Source organism: Arachis hypogaea, chromosome 3 (genome assembly GCF_003086295.3).
Source record: "Arachis hypogaea cultivar Tifrunner chromosome 3, arahy.Tifrunner.gnm2.J5K5, whole genome shotgun sequence".
Taxonomy (NCBI): Eukaryota; Viridiplantae; Streptophyta; class Magnoliopsida; order Fabales; family Fabaceae; genus Arachis; species Arachis hypogaea.
The window spans coordinates 8,114,352-8,135,751 of NC_092038.1; the positions used below are offsets into that span (position 1 = coordinate 8,114,352).

General features: G+C 32.4%; 1 protein-coding gene and 1 long non-coding RNA gene across 2 annotated transcripts; one reads left to right on the forward strand and one right to left on the reverse strand.

The window, feature by feature from the left end:
* Window positions 1–16,656: 16,656 nt before the first annotated feature.
* On the forward strand, window positions 16,657–18,053 carry LOC112772444 (glucan endo-1,3-beta-glucosidase-like). The gene is made up of 2 exons (XM_025817388.1): window positions 16,657–16,711; window positions 17,098–18,053. Exons 1-2 carry the CDS (start codon window positions 16,657–16,659, stop codon window positions 18,051–18,053), a joined length of 1,011 nt encoding a protein of 336 aa, XP_025673173.1.
* A 757-nt stretch (window positions 18,054–18,810) lies between these two features.
* Window positions 18,811–20,291, reverse strand: LOC112769450 (uncharacterized). Its single transcript, XR_003186541.2, has 3 exons — window positions 20,158–20,291; window positions 19,413–19,467; window positions 18,811–19,287 (listed from the first exon to the last, which is right to left on the reverse strand). It is a non-coding gene; the product is annotated as an uncharacterized lncRNA (long non-coding RNA).
* Window positions 20,292–21,400: the final 1,109 nt, after the last annotated feature.

The window sequence follows — 21,400 nt, forward strand, 5'->3', positions numbered from 1 at the left end:
GCAAAAATTCATTTTCAACAACCACCAGATTCACCGAAATCAACATTGAACTAGAGAAAGAATAGGGTCGAAAACTGGAGCTCGCCTGGTAGAGAAGACGACGACCACCACCACTAGAGGGAGCAGATACTGCTTCACTGGTTTCAACGAAGCGAATGCAGGGTCACAGACTCACGGTGAGAGATCGAGAGAGCGATGAGGTGAGAGACCCAGAGACTGAAAGTGACGAGTTGACAACGCCGAGGGAGTGACGAACTGACGATGAAGGGAGAGACGAGGTGAGGGTGAGGGGTTGCCGGTAGAGGTGTTCGCGGTGCGGTTTGGTTCCATTTTTTAGGGAAAAGTCATCTGATCCAATAGTGTAATTAAACTGCGGTTTGGTTTGGTTCGATTTTTTTATCGAAGCCATCCGAACCAAACCAAACCAATTAAAATCGGTTTGGTTTGGTTCAATTTTTTCGGTTTTTGAATCAATTAACAAAAATACATCACGATTAGCAACGCTTTGGGCAAGGCTAATGAGTGATGGCCCCTTCACTATAATCCGTACCAGTCAAATCAGAGAACCTGGAAAGGTAGCAAGAGTAAGATTAATAACACATGCAATGCAACACAAAAAAAACCAGATATCTCTCAGAAACCAATAGACAGAACTTCCAAGTACTTATAAGTGTACCTTCCTTCAAAAAAAAGCATATAATAGTATATACATTTCCATGCCACCTTTATGTAGCAACTTTCTTTGTTTACTTGAATATATCTTTGTTTTTCATGATTTTCACATATTCACACCTTGCTTTTGATGCTATAGAACTCTCATTTAATTAGCAATTAAATATATTTGTGTATGAACAAATTTATATGGCACAATATTCACATGCCTTCCGATTTCCAACAATACACATTTTGTTATAATAAATAGTAATTCAGAAATTTGCTAACTTTTACAAAGTCTTTCTTTTCTCTTTTTTTTATATAAAAGAATTATACAGCATATATTACTAAAAGTGCAGAACATCCTAAGAAATACCATACCCTTGTTTAGCTAATTCTTGGAGAAGCAAACCATTGCCTGTCCCAATGTCAATTACACTCCAACTAGACAAAACTTTATTTCCTAATTCACTAGCTTCAGCTTTGACATCATCAACATGATTTGGTATGCAGCCTTGAGAGATGTCAACGCACAAGACTTTTGTCCAAGATGCAACTACTTTCATCACATCAGCCCCAAACCTGCACATGCAAAATAAAGGCAGAAAAAATAAATGAAAGTTAAACAAGTCATAATGTTCATCATTATAGATAGCGCAACAATGTATCACTACCAAAAATTGCCCATAACAACAATGTTCACCACTGCCTAGAAGTTCTCTTAACCAAATTAACCAACTCACAACAATAAATCAATAACCAGTAATGAATCAATAACCAACAAGACAGCAACAATACCAAATTACCAAGTCAGCAATAAATCAATAAACAGCAATGATCAAGAATAAAGTGAACAAAATCTGAACAATAAACTGATGGCCCTAAATTGAATAAGAAATCCATAACAAGGAAGACCAAATTACCAACATAAACTGAACAATAAACCATTAACCAGCATTCCAGTAATACCAAATTATCAAGAATAAAGTGAACAAAAACTAAACAGTAAACTGATAACCCTAAACTGAACAAGAAATCAATAACAAGCAAGACCAAATTACCAACATAAACTGAAAACCAAACCGAACCATAGAGAAAATAGCAAAACAATTTTTTTTTGTTTTTTCGGTTTTCGGTTTGTTCGGTTCTCGATTTTTCGATTCGGTTCATCGGTTTAGTTCGGTCCGGATCGGTTTTGAACACCCCTAGTTGTCGACGTTGAGATCGAGAGAGTGATGAGGTGAGGGTGAGGGGATGCTGGCGCAGAGCTCAAGAGAGTGACCAGGTGAGGGTGAGGGACTGCCCGCTGCCGACGCCGAGCTCGAGAGAGTAGAGACAGAGAGACGAGGGCTTCAGAGGGGGTAGTTCCACTCTGAGATGCCAGGGAGTTAGGGTTCATTCAAAGAGGAGGTGGGGTGGGTCTGAAACGATGTCGTTTCAGGGAAGAAAAAATAAAAAAATATAATAAACATGACCCGGACCGGGTTGGTCACCGGGTTCGCATGAAATCCGTCGGGTCAAACCGGGTTCGACCGGGTCTATTGCGTGAATGGTTCAACGAGTGGCTCGGTCCGACCAGGTGACCAGGTTTCCGGTTGAACCGTCTGGGTCGAGCCAGGTTTGATAACTATGGGTTCAAGGGGGATGGTTTACAAGTAAGAAGACAAGAATTTAAATGACAACAAAGTAAATCAAACAACTAAAGATAATAAATGCTAAAGAGGCATTCATGGCAAGGATTGAGAATCAATGTTTTCTATCCTAATCATTAATTATAACACAATAATTAACAAGAGATAAACCTATTATGTTATCTTCACATCGGAAGAAAGTCAAATATGCCTAGTTAACCCCAATCCATAAGTAATTTTAATGGAAACAAGATTAACTAACAACCCTAGATCACCAATTCAAATTGGGTATTAATGACTCAAGATTACCAAGCTCCTCTTTCCAAGCCAAAAATGCTCAAAATCTACTCTAAAACTAACCGTGCATAAAAAGAAAAGCATATTAAATTGCAAGAAATAATAAAATCTAGAACTACCAAATGCAAGAAAATAATAGTAACAACTCAATTAAGCAACAAGGAAACACAAAACATCAAATTGCATTAAAAGAAATTGAAATCAATAAGAGTTCATAACATAAAAATGACAAAAGGAAAATTAACAATGTAAACTAAGAGAATAAAAATGTAAGAACAAGAGAATGCAAGGAAAACTAATTGAAAACAAGAATTAAACCCTAAATCTAAGAGAGATTAACCTAAATCTACCTTAATTATATTCTAGAGAGAAGAGGGAGCTTCTCTCTCTAGAAAACTACCCTAAAATATGTTTCTAACCTAATCTAATTGCTCCCCCTTCATCCTTCTTGAATTTGGCCTCTAATACTTCATAAATGAGTTGGATTTGGGCTGAAAGAGCTCAGAAATTGCCCCCAGCGTATTTTGTTTAATGAGGTCACGTGACAAACGTCATGCACGCGTACACGTCGTCATGACACCAAATCCTCATTTCTTCATGAATTCTCCACTTTGCATGCTTTTTTTTCACTTCTTGAATCCAATCCTTGCCTCTTAAGCCTGAAATTACTATCAAACACATCAAGGCATCGAATAGAATTAAAGAGAATTAAAATAAGCAAATTAAGTGCCTAAAAAGCATGTTTTCACTCTTAAGCACAAATTAGGAAAAATTCACAAAACCATACTATTTCATTGAATAAATGTGAGAAAAGTTGATAAAACCCTCTAAATTCAACACAAGATAAACCCTAAAGATGGGGTTTGTCAACCTCCCCACACTTAAACCAAGCATGTCCTCATACTAAACCAAGAAAGATACAAGAAGGGGTATCAACATTTATTCAATGCAAGTAAACTATCTATATGGAACCTATCTACATGCATGCAAGTACTTGGTCAAAATAAGAGAATTCCCAAGAAAGCATGTATAAACATAAGGGCTAAAGCAATCACAATCAATCAAATCCATAATTGAATTGAGTTATTGAAAGGAGTTTACAAACTTTCAAGATAAGTGATGATCATGGGTGAAAGCATGTAATTGAGCAATCGAACCCCTCATCGGATGTGTATACGCTCTAGTCACTCAAGTGTATGGGGTTGATTCACTCAATTCTCCTCTAATCATGCTTTCTAAAATTTGTTTTTCATCTAACAATCAACAATTATTCAATGTATACATACAAATATCACGAGGACTTATCCATAGGTTGTAATGGGGATAGGGTCAAGGTAAGGATATATATGGTTATTAAGTGAGCTTGAATTTTGAATCTTTGATTAACCTAAGCTCTTACCAAACAGATATAACAACCTATACAATTCTAATACAACCTAACTACCCATTCTTCACTTTTTCACACACTCATGCATTCTTTTCAACCATAACACATATGCATTGTTATTATTACTTTACTTTGGGATATTTTGTCCCCTTTTTATTGCTTTCTTTTTTCTTTTTTTCTTTTTCTTTTCCTTTTTTTTATTTTATTTTTTTCTTTTTTTCACAATAAAATATATACAAAAGTATCAACGCATATGGTTTAAACATTTAATGCATGAGTATGTACCCAATTCTCAAAATTTTCAATGAAAATACAAAAAATACACTTTTATCTCAACCAATGTTCCCAAGCTTTCTCACACTTGAATGATACACACGCTCACTAGTCTAAGCTAATCAAAGATCCAAACAAGGGACATTTATTATTTTTCACTTAGGGGTGGTGATGTGCTAAAATTAAGAATAAAAGAGAACTAAAATAAGGTCAAAATTGGTTAGTAATAGTAGATAAAATGGTAAGGCCATTTGGGTAAGTGAGCTTCAATGAAATAAAGGCCTGAATCATATAAATGCATTCATATACCAAATAATGGACATAAAAAATCAAACAAATCAAATACTACAATTATAGAAAGAGAATAATACACACAAGAAGGAAAATAGTAGTTATATGATGTAACCACATAATTAGACTCAAAAACTCACAAGTTTATGTGTTCTTAGCTCAAAAACAGGTTCCACAATATATAATTCAAGCAAATTCAATGAAAATTTTTTCGGGAAAGTGAATGCACCTAATTTGAAGATTGTTGTGTCTGAGAGTGGTTGGCCATCACAAGGTGTTGGAGCTAGTGATCAAAATGTAGGAACTTATTATAAGAATTTGATTAATCATGCTAATTTGGTACATCTACAATGATGACATAGTGGATGACATGTGGACGAATACTATTGTGATATATGACACAAACTGACACGTGGCCAAATAGTATTGTGACACATGGTACAACCATCCACATCAACAAGCCATGTATCACTGGTCAACACATCATTATACCATTACACGAGGATAAACCATAGAGTGACACGTGTCACTAACAGTTCAAATCATCAAACCAAGTCATCACGCCGTTAACGAAAAATGGTCAGGGACTAACATGGTGCACTTTTGTCAATCTTAGAAAAGTAATTGGTGCAAATGGAATCTCAAAGACGATTTTAGTGCACGATAACATTTAGATGCTTCTTGAAGAAATTTGACTTCACTCACCCATTGAATCCACCATCTTCTACGACAATCTTGGATTGGAGTTGTACTTCTAGCCGAGAATCCTGTCCTTCATAGTAGGAGTAAGTATTTTGACGTGGACCTCCACTTTATTCGTGATCGTGTTTCTAAAAGCCAGTTTTATGTTGTTCATATTCCTTCTCATGTACAAATTACTGATATTTTTACAAAAGCTCTACTAGCTACCTTGTTCAATGAATTTATGTTCGAACTAAGGATGTTTTCAAAAACCCCCTTTAGTTGAGGGGGTGTAGAAAATACAAATGTATTAGAAGTCACTTAAGGTATATAAATAGCTAGGATGTTTTCTAAATTATCTCTCTTTGCATCTTTGTTCTCTATGAAGTGCCTCTACTAAGTTATACTCTTTGAACTATTCTCACAATAATTTCATAGGAAAGTCCAAACAAGTGGAGGTGTATCGTGTAATCCCTCAAGAGTTATACAGCATAGCTGCGAAAGCCTCCACTTCTGCTAGATTGGCTTTTTTCTGCCTTATCTTCTGTCTATGTGAGGCCGCTCGAGTCTGCATTGATCGAGACACCCTTATTGACGTCGACAGGCCGATCACTAGGAGGGGTATGGAGTATGCGAAGGAGTAAGCCCGAGCACCGCCTCAGGCGCCATTTCCCTCCTCGGCCAGAGCAGCCTGAGATGCCTCAGGGATATTACTTCCCTCCACTAGGATCAGTTGATAGCATCTATTGGGCAGCTGACATCCTCCATTGATCAGTTGAAGTTGGACCATGAGGGCCACTCTGCTCTCCTCTAGCAGCTAGTGGAGGAGAAACAGAGTTAAAGGTGGGATATGAATGAGCCGAGGCATCATTTTGGATCTTGGAGAGGTTTTCCAAGAGGGAGCGGCCACCATGACGAGACGAATGTGGTTGAGTTTCTTTATCTACTATTTATTCTATTTTGTATTTTTTTAATTATTATGTCTTATTTTCTGCTAGCTATTTAAATCCTTTGCATGATTAGTAGTATCTTTAGTTTTTCTAGTTTAGTTAATTAATTTAGTAATTTATGCTTATTTTGAAAAAATATCTCATGTATTACTCACTGAACTTGAAAAATCAAAAGAAAAACAAAAGAAGTAGTATAATGTATGAGACTTGAGTCATATATTCTGAGTTGTCTTATTTACTTTGATGTGGTGGTATTATATGTGATTCTGAATGTATGAATTTAATAGTGCATAATCGACATTGAAGTTAAGAGTGTTGATTCCTGAGGTACAAGAAATTGATCCTTGAAGCAAAACAAACAGCAAAAAGAGAATAAAAAGCAAGGTCCAAGGCTCTGAGCATCAATGGCTAGGAAGGTCAAATATGATTAAAAGCTCAAAGAGTTGTTTTCCTAACCATATGCTTGTGGTGTGAATGTGTCAAGTAATCCTTGAGACAGAGCATTAAGAGTCGAAACCAAGTGCAAATACAGAGTATGCCAAAGGCTCTGAGCACCACTGACTGAAGAAATAAAAAGAAAGATTAAAACTCAAAGAGTTCCCCAGTCAAGTGCATGTGGTATTTTTGTGTCAAATAAAGTTTGAGACAAAATATTTAGAGTCACGGCTAGGCTCAAGGTATAAAGCACCAAAGAAAAGATAAGAAAGAGTTGTATTCAAGGATTAACCAAAGGTTAAAGAAGAAGAGAAGCCATAATATCATCCGAGTACAAGTTCTAAAGGACATTGACATTTTTGAGCTTCAAAGGATAGTGAGATGCCAAAACTACTCAAAATCACAGTGTCATTAACCCCACTCAGTAAATGGACAAGAGCTTAAGTGAAAACTCAATTCTTAGTCAACTTGACTTCTCAGTTCTATATTGTTTTTAGTTGTTTGAGGAAAAGCAATAGTTCAAGTTTGGTGTTGTGATGCGTGAGCATCTTTTCTTTATTTTCTATTTATTTTAGATATGAATTTATTGAGTTTTAATTTGATTTTAATGTTTGAAGCCTATTTGGATGCTACTTTGAGTTGCTTTAGTGTTTTAATTATTTCAGGTGAAGCTTGGTTCGGTTTTTCAGAATTCGTGTTCAAGAAAAGAGAAGAATTTTGAATCTGCTAAGTTGGCGCTAAACATTGCATCTAGCATTTAGTGCCCAAGGGCTTTGGAACATGTGCAACTATTCTGCCAAGTTGACGCTAAACGCGGACCTGAGTGTTTAGCTCCAGGAGCCTTGTGATTCGTGCTAAGCCTCTGCATCATAGGCGCTAAACGCCGGCTCATAGGGCGCTAAACACCGAACCTGACGTTTAGTGCCAGGAAGTCAGAAACAAATTAGGAGCCACTGCCACCTGGGGAGCTAAACGTCGATTCTAGCGTTTAGCGCCAATCATGCAGATCAACCTCACCCAAATGAGCATTTTTAGTTGGATTTTTCTTTTAATTATTATATTTTATTTTGTTCTAAGTATTTCTATTCCCAAACACAATATTTTGGGCTTTAGTAATTATTAATTTATTTTATTTTCAAATTAAAATTAGGTTAGATATAAAATGAAAAAGATTTAGCCCTTTGGACTCTTTCGATCTCTTCTCTTTGACTTCATTTCGCACTTTACATACTTTCAAATCCTAGTTTTCTCTGAGTCATGAGCAATTAAACCTCCTTGGTTAAGGTTAGGAGCTATGTTTATTCTATGGATTGATACTATTGCCACTCTATTTTAATTAATGTATTGATTTAATTTCAAGAATTTCTTTCGTTCTTCATCTCATGAATTTGAGTATATTGGAAAATAACTCTCATTCTACATGAATTCTTATTGATTCTTGAAAAAGTTATCTTACTTGAATACTAGCTTGAAAGTAAATTTCTCCTAAACCACTAATTGCTTGGACTTAACAGAATACGTGACATATAATCCTCTTATATGTGGGTAATTAGGATTTTTGTAGCTAATAAACTAGAATTGAACCTAACCCTCTAATCTATATTAAGTAACCAAGAAATTGGCGGTTGATTATTTTAGAGGAAACTAATTCATTGAGGAATTAGGGTTTAGTTTATTACAGTTTGCTATGAAATAAATCATGCATGATTAAAATAATTGGTAAGAAATATAAATCCAGAAAAATAAATATCTCTGAAACCTTAACTGTTCTCTCACATATTTTTCACAACCCGTTTATTGTTTGCTTTCCGAACTCTTGAATCACTGTTTAATGTTTTTGAACCATAAAACATGATTTTTTGCTTGCCCGACTAAGTGGGTCGTTCGACTATTGTTTCTTCGTACATTAATCCTCATGGAATCGACCCTCATTCACCTGAGGTATTATTTGGTGCAAGCCGATGCAATTGTCGGTTAGTTTGTAGACTTTGAATTTCGCACCAACAATTCTGCCAGGTTTATGGCAGACCAGCTCATGTTGCTCTTAATTGCTTTATTTTCGGTTTGATCCCAACTATCAAGGTTTCAATCAGTCCAGTAATCCTTCATCATCTTCTAATTTTCAACCTAATAAACCTCCTCCACCTTCTGCTGCTTTCCATCAACCACAATCCTACCTTGTAACTCCTTCTACAGCTTTTGATGCTTCCTGATATGCAGATTCCGGAGCTAGTCACCATTTGACTCATGTTAGCTCGAGCTTGATTTCTACATCATAATACACTGGTCCTGATCAACTCTTTCTTGCAAATGGTTCAAGTATTGGTATAAATCAAGTTGGTAAATCTTTTCTATCTGATTCTGATAATAAAAATATTTTTGTGTTGAAGAATTTAATATACAAAAAATTGTTAAAAACTTGATAAGTGTCTCTTAATTTTATCTACATAATGGAGTTTATTTTGAATTTCACCCATTTCACTGTCTTATCAAATCTCAGAAATCCAAGCAAGTTCTCCTTCAAGGAATGCTTAAGAATGGTCCATATGATTTTGACAGTCTTAGGATTCATAGGCCTTTACACAATGATTCTGATTTTCATTCTTTTTTAGCTATATGTAAGACAAATCTTGATCTATGACATGAGAGGCTTGGACACCCTTCATCTACTATAGTTTAAACTATCCTTATTCACTGTAAAATTCCCTTCAATGCAAATAAAAATGATAATGATTCTTTTGTGTATGAAGCTTGTTGCAAGAGAAAAATGCATACTTTGCCTTTCTATAATTCTGAAACAGTGTAGGAATTGTCTCTCCAATTAGTGTATATTGAATTATTGATGTCTAGGCCCTGCCCCAACTCAATCAAGATCAGACTTTAGGAATTATACGAGTTTGTTTGATGATGCTCATACAAGATATTGCTGTCTATATTTGTTAACCTCCAAGACACAAGTTTTTGAAAATTTTAAGCAATACAAGTGCGTCAAGGAAAAACAAACTGGTCAATTTATTAAATCTATTCAAACTGACAATGCTAGAGAATTTTTATCCTCTAAATTTAGAACTTTGTTACAATCACTTGGTATATCTCATAGACTAGCTTGTCCTCAGCAAGGAGTCATTGAGAGGAAGCATAAGCACATCACTGAGATGGGCCTGACACTCCTTGCTACTACAAAAATGCCATTTAGTTATTGAGAAGATGCTGTTTTTTATTGCTGCATTCTTAACTAACAGACTTTTTGCAAAATTGTTAAAATCGAAATCACCTTTTGAAATATACCTGATTACTCTATGTTAAAGATTTTTGGATGTGCTTGCTATCCTTACATCAGACCTCTCGATAAACACAAAATGGATTATCGATTTGAATTATGCTTATTTTTAGGCTATGCTCCACAATCAAGAGGTTTTAAATGTCAAAATAAACAGGGAAAGATCATAGTTGCCAGAAATGTTGTTTTTGATGAAAATTTGTTTCCATATTCTACTATGTTTGATAATTGCATTAATTATACTAACTCTTCTATTTCATGTAACTCAGAATTAGATACCCTCAATTTAATACCTCATATTCCAGAATTAGATGCCTCCCTTCCTCCTACTACTAATACCTCACTTGGTTTAAATCCAACTAACTCTACTTCTATTTTTCAAACCTCTAATCAGAATTCTCATCTTTCCACCTCTACAGATTCTTTTCTTGTAAGTAAATTAGACAATGCCATCTATGGCTTAAAACAAGCACCTCGTACTTGGTTTAATAAATTACACACTACTTTTCACAATTTTGATTTTCATAACACTAAATCAGATTCATCATTATTTGTTAGATTTACTGCTCATTCTACTATATTTTTATTAGCTTATGTAGATGATATAGTAATTACAGGAGACAATAATGATGAAATACAAACTCTTATCCATCAATTGCATTCCTTATTCTCTTTAAAGGATCTAGAAACTTTACGTTATTTTCTGGGATCAGAATTTAATTTTTTATCTAATGGTGATCTCCATATATCACAAATTAAGTACATTAATGACTTGCTAAATAAAGCTGCTATGTCTAATTCTAATACTAGGCCTACTCCTATGATGCCTTCTTCAAAATTGACTCTACAAGGCACTGATTTGTTTGAAGATCTTACATTGTACAGATTAATTGTAGGTGGTCTTCAGTATTTTAGAATCGGGTTAGTCAATTCATGCACCAACCACATGAACACCACTGGAAACTGTCAAGAGAATTCTTTGGTATCTAACAACAGGTATGAAACATCATGGAATAGTGATGCACGAAAACTTGTCTCTCAACGAATTTTCTTCGGCAAGTATACCGAATTGTCGTCAAGTAAAAACTCACAATAGAGTGAGGTCGAATCCCACATGAATTGATTGGTTGAGCAACTTTAATTAGAGAAGTGTTCTAGTTGAACTAAGCAGATTTGGATTTAGAATTGCAGAAAATTAAATGGCGAAAAAAGTAAATTGCAAGGAATATAAATGACGGAAAGTAAATGGCTGAATATAAATGGCAATAAGTAAATTGCAGTAAAATAAATGGGAGTGGAGTGATTAAGCATAAAAGTAAATAACATAATGTAAAGAGAATGGGAAGATCAGATATAGGGAGTTCATTGGACTTAGGAGATGTTGTATTTTCCGGATCAAGTTCATTCTCACCTCTTCCTCAATTAATGCATTTATTGATCTCCTTGAAAATTTTAGGTGATTGAATCCCAATTTCTTGACAATTCAATCTCTCTAAGCATGAACAATTGTCCAATTCCTTGATCTAATTGCTCATGGGAAGAGATGAAGTGTGGTCACTGATTATACCACATGTATTTCCAAATCAAAGTATTAGTAGGATTATATATCACTATATCCATCCAAACCCCAATCCGATCCAACATGAGAAAACATTTCTAGCATGATCTTCTCATTCTTCTTCCAAAGTTCAGAGGAGATCCAATTATGAATAGCTTCTCTTCCAAGACAACTACCCAATTGGATGAAGATCAAAAGCTTTCTAGCAAAATCAAAAGAAAAGGAAGAAGAAGAAGAATGAAAACTATTATTGATCCATTGAATTATAACAAAGCTCCCTAACCCAATGAAAAGGTGTAACATCCCAACTTTTTTAATCAAGTCATTTTTTAATAACTAATTAATTAATTAATTAATTAAAATGGTAATGATTTAAGATTTGAATTTAAAATTTAAACATATGAAAACACTAGTGGTAGTAAATCTCTAACCGACAATAAACAACCTTTTAAAATATAGCCATAATTAATTCTACATTTATTAGATTTGAATGATATTTAGTTATATAAAAAGATAAAAATTCTAGCTCTATTCCTTAAGTTGAATAAGTTCAGTATAAAATTAAATTCAAATTAAATTAGGTAGATAAATCGGTTACAAGTTCATAGTAGAAAATTGCGCTCTTATCAGCCAGCCTAATATACTAACAGTATTTCTAGAATATCTCAAGCTGTGGTTATTCGATTGACTTGGTTTAAAATTATTTTTAAAACTAATTCAATTCTTTATAAATTTGTATCTAATAGCTATTTCCAAATTCCAAACGCAGAAAATGTTATAGGGCTCACAAAGTGACGATTCAGATTTAAGAATTCACGTAAATGCCTCCTAACATAATCTTCACATATCTAAGAGCTATTTAATCCGTCCTTTCTCATTCTATCCCTTTTTTTATACAAAACATTCTAGTATACACAAAGTCTAGCTATGGAATAAGTCTCCCTTCACTAACAAACCGCATCTATTTGCATCGGAATACCTATCGGAACTTTACTCGAGATAGAGGGTTTTATGCTAATTTTATATGTCATATGTTAAATGTTTTTGGATATAGATGTTAGCATTATATGATATAATATCTCTTTCCTTCATACGCATTATGCATTATAATAACAATCTTATGTGCATTAAAGAACTGAGGGAATGATCCTTCGGTAAGGAAGGTGACCCCCAAAGACAAGATAATCGAGATGATCCTTCGATAAAGGAAGGTGATCGAATTAAGATGATCGTTCGGTAAGGGAAGGTGATCGGCAAACTTTTGGGAACCTTTGGTAAGGAAAGGAAACTCCCATTAATTTTATATAATAAGATATCTTTGTTGATATAACTCTTTTCTTGTGTATGTCTAAATAACTTTGATTGTAAATTGAATTAAGGGAATGATCCTTTGGTAAGGGAAGGTGACCCCCAAAGACAAGATGTCGATATGATCTTTCGGTTAGGGAAGGTGATCGATCGAGATGATCCTTCGATAAGGGAAGGTGATCGACAAAACTTTTGGGATAAGAACCTTCGGTAAGGGAATGGGACTCCCACTTTTTATACCGGTTTGAGCTCAATACCTTCCATAAAAGTTACGAGAAAAAGTAATGAAAAGTACAATGAAAAGTGTGATCATGATTGTTCTTTTATCCTTTTTTAATTTATGATTATGTTTATTATTGCATTTAAAGATTCTTCTTTTATCCAAAGTTCCTTTTTGTATGATGTATGATATTGTTTAAGATCTTTATTTTATTCAGATCTATTCTGTTTGACTTATCTATAGCAATGTTACTATTCTTCTCTTATTTATTATTTATTTTGCCTTATTTTATGGCCGATGAGAACATCAAACTAAGGTTTATGAGTTTACATGCTTTAACGCTATAGGCATTTTGTATGCATCACACATGTCATAATATAAGTAGATGAGAAGTATCTAAAAGTCACACCACTCCGACTAACAAAGACTTTTGAAAATAATAATTGAACAACATTGCATCAATCACTGTTTTTATTTTAAAACTCGGAGTGGCTGGGGATGGATACGATGACACCATATAGATAAACTATTGAGAAACTTTTGTTTCTCACCCTCTCTCCGTACCATCTTTAGGAACGATGCAGTACAAAGCAATACACTGCTCAGTTGAGGTGAAAGGACAAGTGCACTAGTGGGAGCAAGCTATTGAAAACGTAGATACAAAACAGCGTTTACCTTAAGAAGGAAGAATATACGATTGTTTTAGCCATAGTTATACAAATTAAGAGAATTAGGACTTTCTGTGTGTCTTGTTTTATTTTATTGAGTGATTGCAAATTGTAACTATGATGTTTCTTGTTATAATTATTTGGTATGAGTAAAACTTGTCATTGTTATGCCTTCATAGTTTAGCATCCCCGTTTTTCCATGTTAGAATTTTTAGATCTACTTATATATTTCAACTAGTAACTATTCTAATAAAAACTAGTTATTTAATATTTTTATATATAAATTATTTTATATTTGTTTTAAAAGAAAAATTTTGCAAGATTTTTGAATATCAGCTACTAAATATAACCCAGATAAAGCTTAACTCAATTTAAAAGCATTAGGGTGTTACATTTTGGTATAGAGTCATTTGATCCCATAGGACTATATTCTATTATTATCATTTAGTTATAATTAGTGTTATACAATGAAATCTTTTCCATGTGATATGTGATCATCTAATAGTTAAGGTTGATGTACCCCTAAATATTTTTGTTTGAGACTTATTGGTTATTGCCATAACTATTTGATCAAAATGTGCATATGTTAAAGGTCAAAACATAGATTGTTTAAGAACATCCTACTCATACTTAAAACATAGCAAAATGCACATGAGACATTCTCAAAATATATATATATTTAAAAAATAATAGAAAATTATGTTTTATTAGCTTTTTATATATGTTTGACATGCATCATGTTCTATTTTATTATTTATCATCTATGTTGTTGTATGATGCCCTGTTATCTTTATGGCATTATTCATTTCTTTTCTTTTTTTACATACATACAATATGTTCATCATCCAAATTTTCATATGTGCAAATTCATTTTTTTTAAGGTCTTTTACCGAGAGTACTTGGATGTCTTTGCGTTTTCTTTATTGATATTATTCTTATAATTGTTACCACTATTTTACAAGCCATTTAAGTCAAGAGTATGTGCACTTTTATGAAATCCATTCAATTATTTAATATGTCTCACTTTTATTATATTTCTTAAAAATGTGATATTACACAATCTTTTTATTTATATCATTTATATTACTATTACTATCTCTTTAATTAGAGGGAAGGAGAAAATGTGGAGTAATTGACTTGCATGTTAAAAGAAATTAATTATCTTTAACTTTTTTTTAACTCTGCTTATCATGCCTTTGGTTAGCTTGATTTGACATTAACTTCCTTGATTAGCTTTTCCTTTATTCTTGTTTGGTGCTTGAATGAAAAAAAAAGGATGAACTCGTCTCTCTTGTCTAACCAACGCTTGTTTAGCATCAACCTTGGCTCCCACGTTGGTTTCTCCTTCTCTTCACCAACGTTTGAGGCAACATTGGTGAGCCAACTTTGGCCACCAATGTTGCTTCCTTTTGCTTCTTTCCATGGCCTTTTTTTGTTGCTTGTTTGCTTTCTCTTCTTTAGCTTCTTTTCCACCTATCATCAATCAAACATTTGCATCAAAGTTTACTATAATTCATCACAAGATATTTACATCATTCAATCATCAAGCAAAATTTGCATAAAATCTTATGAAAAGTACATAAACAATTTTTATTGAATCATGGGATGCATGCAATTTTTATCCAAATACTTACTTATAGCTCAAGAAAGTGCAAAAATCTAATGAAAACAAAAGAATAAGGCTTGTGAAACTAGTCTAAGATGCCTCGACATCAAATACAATTGACAAAAGTGTTCTAATTTTTTGCTCTTTGCCTTTGCAGATGCTGGCTGAGCCACAGATATTGATGATCGATGATCTACAATTCTACGACAATTTTAGAGTTGTACTTCTAGCCAAGAATCCTATCTCTTACCGTATGAATAAGCATTTTGAAGTGGACCTCCACTTTTTTCGTGATCATGTTTCTAAAGGCCAATTTTATGTTGTTTATATTCTCTCTCATACACAAATTGCTAACATTTTTACAAAAACTCTACCAGCTGCCTTATTCAATGAATTTATGTCCAAGCCAAGGGTGTTTTCAAAAAATCCCTTTAGTTTGAAGGGGTGAAGAAAATATAAATGTATTAGAAATCACTTAGGGTGTATAAATAGCTAGGTTTCAACTCAATTGTAAAGAATCCAAATAGAAAATCTAATAACAGATTCTGTTTTTTACATTTATCTCTCTTTGCATCTCTATGCAAGTTGCCTCTGCTCAGTTTACTCTTTGAACTATTCTCACGATAGTTTCATAGGAAAGTCTAAACAAGTGGAGCTAATGGATTGCAAACTCGCTGTTTGGAATAAATTGGGCATAAGAAGTTGTCGATAAAATAGGTTATGTTGATCATAATGTTTTGTTTATTTTAGACTGACAAACATGCAAAATGGCCTCAACGTCATAACTAGCAATTAAATAATATCTTATCCACACCATAAAGCATACCATATTGGTATTAATATTGTAATTAATTATTGTTTCATATGGAGTTTAGTCATTGAAACATATAGAAATTTAGTGATTGTTTATGATTATTTTACATTTTGATATGGTATTATTATTATTATTAGAATCATTAGAAGATTCGTATATTTATTAGTAAGATATTCGTATTAGTTATATATATTACATTTGACTCGCTGGCTTGGGTGGTAACTTAAATCAGATATGTTTTTAGAGTGGTGGGGTGGTACCATTTCAACATTCAAGTCATATTAGGAATGTAAAACATATGTAAGAGAACTTTAGCTTTCTTTATATAGTTCGAATTTGTTATCTTATCTTATCTTATCTTATTTTATCTTATTAACTAAAATAAGAAAAATGTTGTATTTGTTAGGAATTTATGATTAGTAAACCAATTTGAATCGCAGTATTGACCTGGAGCCGGGTAACCGGGTCGTAACTACTCAATTGGAAATCAGAATCAAAACACCTATAAATAACTTTTGCTTTATATTACATTTTTCACCCAACAAAGATACAAATCATTCTCTCTAATCTTTTCGTAACATGTTCTTAAAGAGCACCGTAAATATGCTTTTCATGTTTTTTCTTGGACTTTTATTGTCCATTGGACTGGAATTTATAGGTTTATAATTGAATTGATATTTATGTTTATTTATTTTATAATTTGATGGAGTAATTTATAATAATATAAAGCTTAAATTAATTTTATCAATATTATTAATGTATATATATATATATATATATATATATTAATTATATCACTATTGTTTGTTTTAATTCTTTTAATTAGATCTATTGATACAAAATAATTTTGATACAATTAGTATTCAGCTTATTCAATAACTCAATTTTCACAAATTTTTTATTTAAATAGTTTTGATAAAATTAGTACTCCAGTTAATAAGTGTACTCTCAAGTAAAGTTTGAATGTAAATTATCTTATATTTATGTTATACCATTCATTCTTTTGGAATCGCTAATAACTTCTAATTTAATTTGATATGATAGCTGCACAGTCCCCTGAGCCAGGAATATGCTATGGAGTGAACGGTAACAATCTACCATCAAAGAAAGAAACCATTGATATATTCAAATCAAATGGAATCACTAAGATACGTATATACTTTCCTGATGCTGAAGCCTTGGAAGCTCTAAGAGGTTCAAACATAGAGTTAACAGCAGATGTTGCAAAGGAATCTCTTCAAGCTATTTCTTCAGATCCTAATGCAGCAAAGGATTGGGTCAACACAAATATTGTACCCTATTCACAAGACGTCAGATTCAAATACATCACACTTGGTAATGAAATTCACCCTGGTGATGTTGAAGCACAATACATTTTATCTGGCATGCAAAACATTCATAATGCACTTGCATCATCCAATTTAGGTCAAATTAAAGTCTCCACTGCAATTGATTTAAGCCTACTTGGAAATTCATACCCACCTAGTGATGGAGCTTTCAGTGAAGCTGCTACTGCTTACATGCAACAAATTGTTAATTTCTTAGTCCCAAATGGGTCACCACTTCTTGCTAATATATATTCCTATTTTGCTTATGCTAGTGATCAAGTAAATATACCATTAGAATATGCTCTTTTTACTCAACAAGGTAACAATGCTGTTGGGTACCAGAATTTGTTTGATGCTATGCTGGATTCAACGTATGCTGCTTTGGAGAAAATAGGTGCAAATAATTTACAAATTGTTGTGTCTGAGAGTGGCTGGCCAAGTTCTGGTGGAGTTGGAGCTTCAATTCAAAATGGAGGTGCTTACTATCAAAATTTGATTAACCATGTTAAGAGTGGGACTGGGACCCCAAAGAGACCCAATCAACCTATAGAGACTTATTTGTTTGCTATGTGGGATGAGAATCTGAAGCCAGGTGCAGAAACTGAGAGGCATTTTGGGCTTTTACATGCTGATAAATCACGCAAATACGAACTTCATTTTCACGGGAACTAATTATTATATATCAGGTCTTCATCATATGTATATATATTAGGAAATAAATGTTTAGATGATCCTAGCAATCTAAGCAAAAAGGGAGAATATTATGAGTTGTCTCTATGTAATATACAAATATGTATCAGTTTCAATCTGAATGAATAATTCAATAAAAGATAGTGTTTATGTTTGTAATAATTTATTATGTTATTTTTATGGATGCTTTTTTTTCTTAATATTTAGTTTGCTATCTTCCATATCCATCACTTAAAATTTGACACTAATAATACGATACCACCTACGTATTTTCTCAAATAAACTGCTTCATTTTTATTTATATTCTTTTGAAGACAACAAACATTTATTATCATTGTATTTTGTATAGTTGCAAAATTACTAATTATTTAATTGGGATCGGGTTTTATCATTAAAGAGATGAGGAGCCATTTATGAGTTTTGGGCCTCCAATTGGGCCCAATAAATACAGCTGGCTTTATGAGCAGCCCAAATAACTTGAGACCCAAAAAAGTGAAAAACATTTTCGGGCATAAGAGTTCCTTTTCACATCTCACTCTGTTCTTCCTCTGTCTATAAAGAATTTTTAGTCTGTTTTCCTTTTTTTTTTTCTTGTCTTTTTTTAAACCTAAATTATTTTCTTGTGTATGATATTGGTCATATTTATCTCAAATTTAAATAAATAATTACCACCGTGTGTTTTTTTAGTTTTTACTCATCCATATAAATATATTCCATATTTCAATTAGAATAATGCTTCCAAATTAAAGGGGGTAACATTGACACCCCTCTTTTATCATACAAGAAACTGTAAGAAGCAGCATATGTTAAACTTAAATTAGACACACATATATATATATATATATATATATATATATATATATATATATATATATATATATATATATATATATATTCATAACTTTATTTATAATACTGTAAAGTAGTTGGTTCATGTTAATATATTACTAACTGATTTTCAAGGGTGGCATATAATATTATAGTTAATTTGATTCCTTTGATGATTTCTGAGCTAAAATTGCATTGTACTCATCTCTGAGAGTATTATATTTCTTGCTTAATGCATTGAAACTTCCCATTTTCTCCTCTGTTAGCTCCCTCCTCTTCTTTTCCAATCGACTCTTTGTCATTTCAATTTGTCTCTTCAGTTCTTGGATTTTCATGTTTTTCTCTTCATGCTCTTTCTGCAATGCTTCCAACTCTGATGTCTTTCTTCCTATTTTATAATATTACGTATCACAATGAAAATATACATTAAATAAAACCCTTCATTAGACCAACTAATAATAGAATATTTGTAAAAAAAAAAAAGAAATTATCATTAATTAATTAATTAAATACCTGTGGCCAAACTATTTGAACTACTACCTTCCATAGCTTTCTGCCTTCCCAGCTGCTGCAAAACACAACATTCCTATCTCATGTAACATAATTCATCTGCTGTTGTTTAAAATATTTAAAAAAAAAAAAGAAATAGCAGTTCTTGCTCCTTAGTCAAAGAGCAATGCTAAGAAATGATTAATACTTGATAATTATTGATAGTCAACTTATTATCAAAGGGGATTAAGCTTTGATTTCTTTATTACTCATGAGAATATAAAAATATTATAAGAACTCAAAAGTTGAGTGAAAAAATAAAAAAAAAATTCTAGAAATGTGCATAAAGAAGTGATGTGTCAAGACTTCAAGGGTGGAGTGAGACGTGTAACTTCCCATAGACTTCATTTTGTCTTCACTTGGAGAGACAACACCACAGAAACTGAGTTTTCAAGAATACACAACTCAGTTTTAAACAAAGATATTCACAGAAAAAGGAGATCATACAAGGTTACAACAAAACCATGAAAAAAATTAAAAAGAAAAAAGAAAAACATATGGAAAGAAAGACAGTTCCAGTGAACATTTGTGTCCAATTTTTCTTTTTTTTCCATTCTAAATGTTAAAAAGAGGAAACTAATGAAATCCATCAAAAAGCAAAGAAACTTGGACAACCCATTTTTTCTTCTATGATGAATGAATGAATAAAGCAGTAAATTCTGACCAAAGAAACAAATAATAACATAAACAAGGAGTTTTCTTTTCTTACCCCAAACCCTGCACTTTGTCTTCAATTCACACTTCGCAAAACGCATCAGTAATGGTTATGGTTATGGTGGCCCCTCTTCATCTATCTGCTAGTAACTCAAGGTTTTGTAAACTATATATAACTATAAGCCAAATGAAATGACATAAGCCTTGGACCCTTATCTTGAATTTGCATAATAACAATTACCAAAAAAAATAAATAATAAAAGTTTATAACTTTTTGTGTAATTTTATTCTGCATACCAAATAAAAAATGTGATTGATGCCACTTGTCTAGTGCCATAGATAGATATAGTAGCTAGCTTGCAAAAATTCAATCTTTATGAAAAGCTTTGGGAATGATGGTTGTGGTTGTGGTGGCACATGAATCTATGAATAGACTCTACGTCACTCACACATACACACACTATGAGTGTAACATAGAAATAAGTAACAATTATGTTTTCTCTGAGGACCAATAATCTTTGCTATTTCAGGGAAACTAAATTCCTAAGGTAGAGTTCAGTACAGAGATTTATTGGAGATTGTTGATGTGATAACTTTCTCTGTGCTTTTCTTGTCACATCAATGCACATCACAAACTCACTGTACTATGACATTGGAATCAGGTTATTTTTTATATAAATCTGTGTAATGTGGTTCCTTACACAGGCCTAGTTTTTTATTTTCTAGCATGCCATCTTTGTAAACTTTGACTCAATAGCATGAGGGGACCTATCTTCATAACCCCACATTTGAAGGCACAGAGGAAAAGGATTTGGTTGTTGAGATTATAATTATTATGCTTCTTGGATTTAGCACAAATATTTTTCAAAAAAAAATATTATTAATAAAATTTTAAATTTTTTTAATAGATATATTAAAATTTTAAATTTTATATATTTAAAAGTTAATTCATACTCCACATATAATTTTTTATGTTATATATTTATATAATTTTTAAAGAATTATATTACTAAAATAAAAGTGATATTATCTATTTTCTAAAAAAGAGATAAAAATTAGTTTTTAATATTTTATTTTATATTTATTAAAATAAAATATTTTTTAAAATTTATTAATAATAATTTTAACATGTACTTAAATGTTAACTAAATCTTATTTGTCTTAATTTTAAAATTATATTTTGTAGATAATTTAAACCTTCAATCAATGAATTGTTAGTCAATCATTATTATTTTAATAAAATATCAAATGTCGAGACGTGTTGAACAATAATGTAATATATTATGAAAAAGTTTTTA

What these genes read in the sequence shown, in the direction of transcription:
- LOC112772444 (XM_025817388.1), top strand. Translation starts at nt 16,657, where the DNA reads ATGCTTTTCATGTTTTTTCTTGGACTTTTATTGTCCATTGGACTGGAA. An exon ending in CATTGGACTGGAATTTATAG is followed by an intron (nt 16,712 to 17,097) that starts GTTTATAATTGA and finishes TTGATATGATAG; the next exon opens with CTGCACAGTCCCCTGAGCCA.